We start from the raw sequence: 5,422 nt of genomic DNA, 5'->3' as shown, positions 1-5,422 counted from the left end.
GGGTTTTTAAGAGGAGGTTGGATGACCACCTTACTGGGGTCATTTGACCCCAGTGCTCTTCCTGCCTTGGCAGGGGGTCGGACTAGATGATCTGCTCCGGTCCCTTCCGACCCTAGAAACTATGAAACTATGAAATTATTGAGATTGGTGACATTTAATCAATAGTGATCATCTGTATAACTCATTCAAAGCTTCTCTGCTTGTGGATATCTTGTCATCACAAATTCATGCCAGTAAACTCCTTATACCACATCACACCTTATACCGTACTATTGTGTATATTCTGTAGGTAGTTAGTATGTGCTTTGTTCTGAAATATGCAGATACAGATTTACATACATATTATTAAAGTCAGCAATATAGACAACTGTTGGTAAAGTTGCAACTCTGGTTCCTCTGTTACTTCCTATTTGTATCCACTCATGGCTTTCTAAAACCATCAGTACTTTTGCCTGCCTGGTAGGGACATTGAAAATTAAACAGTTCCCTTCATCTGCTTACTGACTGTAAATGTTTTGTTCTGAACTTCAGTTTGGAAGATAATTTTTAAAAGGGCTGAGCCTTTAAGTTTGACATTTTACAAGTGTATAAACCCTAATAGGGGTAAAACCAATAGTATTATAAAGAAATTGATCTAAAACACCAAAAGGCTTCATGAAATTCTGTTCCCACTGAATTCAGTGGCAAAGTTTCTGTTGACTTCAGTGGGCAAATACTTTATTACAGAGCTTCACTTCTCTCAGAAACTAACATGTAACCACTAGTGAATATAATAAAAATGACCAAGAACAGAAGCAGATTCCAGAGCCAAATGCAGACATGACCTAGCTGGTGGCATAAGTTGTGTTCAGCCGGGTGTCTCCTGCTGAGAAAGGAGACCGACAGAATTGTAGAAGGCAAAGCAAAACTGTAACTGGCCGTCTTTATCTTACACCTTCTCTGTAGCACCACAATGCTTTTTCCTGCTCTAACCCTGCCTTGCTGCCACCTCTCTGCCAAAGTTGCACCAACTTGTATTCATTCACACAAATTCATGGATGTAGCATTTACATCAGCATTTATATCACCTCCCACCCTTGTCCTCATATATATGAACTGGTACATGTGAGGGAGGCAGCTTTCTGAATCATACAGATAAGGGGAATGCAATGTGACATTGAGCAGTTCTTTCATCTGCACCTTGGCAGTCCTCTTAGGGCAAAGTTCTTCTTTGATCCAAGCTGTGCCATCACATCCTGGGACCTCTATTACTCATCTACATATGGGAAGCTAGTGTAGAAGTTCCTCATGTAAAAACTAGCGGAGTACGTGCAGCAAGGATGCCAAAATGTTTTCAGCTCCACAGAAATCAGAATAGTATCCTGGCAGAATGGTCGTCGGCTCCACTGTGACATTCTTCAGAATCTCTCTCTCTCTCTCTCTCACACACACACACGAGAAAGGATGCTTGCATTATATTCTACATTATATAGTATGGGTGTTATAAAATAAATTCAGTGAGACTGAACAGCACTTTTGTCAGAAGCTACCACCATGTTGTATCATATTTGCTTAGCTAATTATCCTTTGTTATGTATTCCACAGGTCCAGCTACCCAGCGCCAGGTGCAGAATGGACCCTCTCCAGATGAAATGGAAGTGCAGAGAAGGTAAAAGCTGCTACTTAAGTTTAGTGAATTCAGGTAGCTTTACATTCTAGCTTTACATTCTGCAAGTTGATAGCATGGATATTCCTTATGTAAAAAGAAGGAACACCATGTTTTCCATATTTAACGTGTTGCATATTTTATGCAGCTAAATTTTACCGTGATTCTGACTTTTATGTAATAGTTCTTAGTGATGACCAGGGAGCCTGGTTTTCTCTGATTAAAAAAAAAATCCCCAATTTTCACATAAAAAACAGTAACCCAAAATCCACATTTTTCTGTGAATAAAATGAAATGCCACATATATATAAGTGTTTTAGTGGCATTTCATTTTAATCATGGAAAAATGTGGATTTTGGGTTACATTGTTTACATCTGAAAATTGGGGATTTTTTTATCGGAGAAAAAACAGGATCGCTGGTGATGACTGGTAAAGAATTGAAATCTTGTGGAAACCCTGAACTAGGAGGCACTGATGTCCAGAGATAAGGAGGACACTTGTTTAAAAGCAATGTGCATAGTATTTAAGTGGGGGTTTCTAAAGCTTATTAAGGAAGCTTAACATGATCCAGTGTGGAATCAGGTGTTAGTGACAAGATCAGGTTTCATAGTCCCACCAGCAGCGCATAGGCCTGGTGATAACTTGGTCCATTGATTCCAGTGCCCGGTCCTTAATGGGGTACAGTTCCTTTTATTAGTATCTTTCCCTGACCCAGGATAATAACCACGTGAAAACTATAAATAGGAGTTGGAGACCCCAATATGAGCCTTTTCCAGGTCAGGTCAGGTCTTACATGTGCATCTTGCCTGTAATGCCACTATTCTCCTCTTCCCCGTCCTCTGTCTTCCCTCCATTTTATACGTATGGCTGCATATTGACAGCCAACAGGATTTCAGGTTGGGATGCTCTTGTTACCTACTTCACCTGTGACTTAGAGGAGGTTTCCACGTCAGTGTTAAAGGGAGCCAGAGGGCTTCATTCGCAAGCTAAAGATAGATTTTTGAGCCTGCTAACCTACCAGAACACCCAGGGTGGGAACAGATATTACCTTTCTTTGGCTTGTGCCACCCTAACAGCTTTGTGGTCATAACACAAAAAACAATTGCTGCTGCAACAAAGTTGAGATTAATTTGCATCACTATTTGACAGTGGATCTCTGCTATATAGGAGTGGAAACCTTCTCTTTCCCTGTTTATGGAGACATACCCTGGAGACCCTGGGGGTTGTGTCTCTGCAAGCAGGAAACCCAAACTTTCTCTGCTTACAGACATGTGGCCCCTACTCCCTGGGGAGCCTCTCTGTAAGTAGAGAAAGCCACATCCAGATATGCTCCATAGTGAGGAGTCCTTTACTCTGGGAGTTGTCCTTAAAGCATTCATGAGGTCCTCCTCTTCAAACCAGTGTGACTATTTGTGTGTATAAGCACTGCTCAGGTCTGGGGGAAGGAACCCTTCAAACTGAGCACCAGCTTAAAACACAAGAACTTCCTGTGTCTAAATTGGGTCCCTCTCTCCTGGGGAGTGCTGTCCACCTGCAGTTCACCAGCAGTCCCAAACTTCTTTACTAGCACAGCTGGGCTGGGAACTTGTTGTTAGTGTTTTTTGCTTCAGCCCAGGCCATGTGACATGAATGGGGTGTGTAGCATTGCCCAGAGTCCAACTACAGTAGGGCAAACTCTTTGCAGCCTGTCCTGAAGAATGAGATCTGCCCAGAAACATAAATAGAATTTGCTCTGTACTTTAGAGAGAAAAATATCCATGAAAATGTGTGTCCCTTTCTTCCTTTTTCTGGCTCCTTCTTGTAACAAGCTATTTAAGATGACAGAAAATGCTTGTGTTTTAATTGTACAACTGAGGTTTCATCAGTACAACTGATGCAATTGTCTTGGCTGAACAGCTTGTAACTGGCAAATGAAAGCAGGAGATTAGAGATGAAGAAGGGGATGTAGATCCTCACCTGGTGCAAATTAGGAGAGCTCCCATGAAGTCAGTGGTGGTATGACAATTTAAACCAGCTGAGGCAATGCCATTAGGTGGTTTTCCTGTGAATCTACAATATTTCTTCCATATGCATTTAATGGTTTTCCCAAAATTGCGCCATTGTGTACTGTACTCTGTGATTTTTGTGTGTAGGAGTTGCATGGTAGTTTTCTATTATGAATTTGGTTTAGGATTTATCCCTGGATAAGAAATAATCCTAATTATGGTTATGTCTGTCTCTTCTAGTGATTTGGAACCCAAAATGTAGGAGGGTTTGTTAGAAAAATTAAAAGACTTAACCTTTTTTTACATACCCAAACAGAAATTCTCCAGGTGTTTCTGCTTAAAAATTGTAAATTGCACGTTAAATCAAAAAAATTAGAAATAATATAAAATGTAACAGGGTGGTCCATGTAAAGCTTTCCATGGCATATCGATTTATTATAGGCCAATCATCTGTGGTCCAGGTTATCCTGTGAAAAGAATGAGGCAGAGGTCCTGTAGAAAAAGTAGCTTACCATTACATGCTTAGAGATGTTGTTATAATGCATTTGCCCAAAAGGAACAAATTAAGGTTGTACAGGCAACATTGGTTCTGGAATTTCCTAATCTTTGAGGGCTTGGCTTAGCAAATTAACATTTTTTTGTGTGTTCATTAACTTATTTATGGAATTTCTGAGTCACATCTATATGCTCTTGCAGTGTGTAGTTCATGTCCATGTATATAGTGAAACAACTAGCTGTTTTTACCTGTTTGTTGTTTGAACTGAGCACAGAAATGTCAAGTAAGAGTTATCACAGTTACAGTAAAAAATTCCTTGTCTTCAAGACGGTTAAAGTGTGAAGGAGAAGACCTCTAGTGGGAAATTTGAGGAACTGCTACTCTCAGAAACGTGGCAACTTTTTAAATGCTGTTTGCTACTCACCATAATCACGGTTTTAATAGTAATTTTGTAGCGTCTCTTTCCTACCATGAGCTGTAAAACTTTGCCTGTAGCAGTAATGAGATCAACAGCTTGTTTATAATCATGAGGTTACTAGAAATTCAGCAGAGTAATTTTGTGAGCACTGATTATTGAGACAACCCCCAAACACTGGATTTCTAGGCAAGGGGCAGAAACCAGTATAAGTGATAAGCAACCAGTTCAGATCCGTGACACAACAGAAGTTCAGTGCACAGACCACTTTCAAAAGGGCCAAAACTGGTTTTAGTTAAACCTGGATGGATGTACTGTAGTATCAGACTGAACTGATTTAGGTTAAATCAGTTTATTGAACTTCTGTGTTAAATTCCCTCCAGATTCAGAGAAATCATAGAAAGTTAGGGTTGGAAGGGACCTGAGGAGGTCATCCAGTCCAACCCCCTGCTCAAAGCAGAACCATCCTGAACTAGATCATCCCAGCCAAAGCTTTGTCTAGCCAGGTTTTGAAAACCTCCAGGGATGGAGCTTCTACCACCTCTCTGGGTACCCTGTTCCAGTGTTTTACTACCCTCCTTGTGAGAAAATTCTTCCTAATATCTAACTTAAATTTTTTGTGGTGCAATTTGAGACTCTTGCTCCTTGTTCTGCCATCTGCCACTACCGAGAACAATCTAGTTCCATCCTCTTTCAAATCCCCTTTCAGGTAGTTGAAGGCTGCTATTAAATCACCCCATCAGTCTTCTCTTCTCTAAACCAAATAAACCCAGGTCCCTAATTCTTTCCTCATAAGTCATGTCCCCCAGCAACCTCACCATTTTTGTTGCCCTCCGCTGGACTGTCTCCAATGTGTCCACATCCTTTCTGTAGTGGGGGA

General features: G+C 40.7%; 1 protein-coding gene across 5 annotated transcripts in view; it reads left to right on the top strand.

Annotated features, from left to right (window-relative positions):
* EVL (Enah/Vasp-like) overlaps positions 1-5,422 on the top strand; it is a 256,440-nt gene that overhangs the window by 213,985 nt on the left and 37,033 nt on the right. For all 5 annotated transcript variants that reach the window (XM_019518575.1, XM_019518576.1, XM_019518573.1 and 2 more), the window contains exon 4: positions 1,585-1,648. In XM_019518575.1, the coding sequence (XP_019374120.1) occupies positions 1,585-1,648 (64 nt within the window). The remainder of the gene's footprint in view (positions 1-1,584; positions 1,649-5,422) is intronic.

This window comes from Gavialis gangeticus, unplaced genomic scaffold (genome assembly GCF_001723915.1).
Source record: "Gavialis gangeticus isolate Ggan-Ray unplaced genomic scaffold, GavGan_comp1, whole genome shotgun sequence".
NCBI lineage: Eukaryota > Metazoa > Chordata > Crocodylia > Gavialidae > Gavialis > Gavialis gangeticus.
The sequence above is the reverse complement of the archived record's forward strand: the minus strand, read 5'-3'. Positions and strand labels throughout refer to the sequence as shown.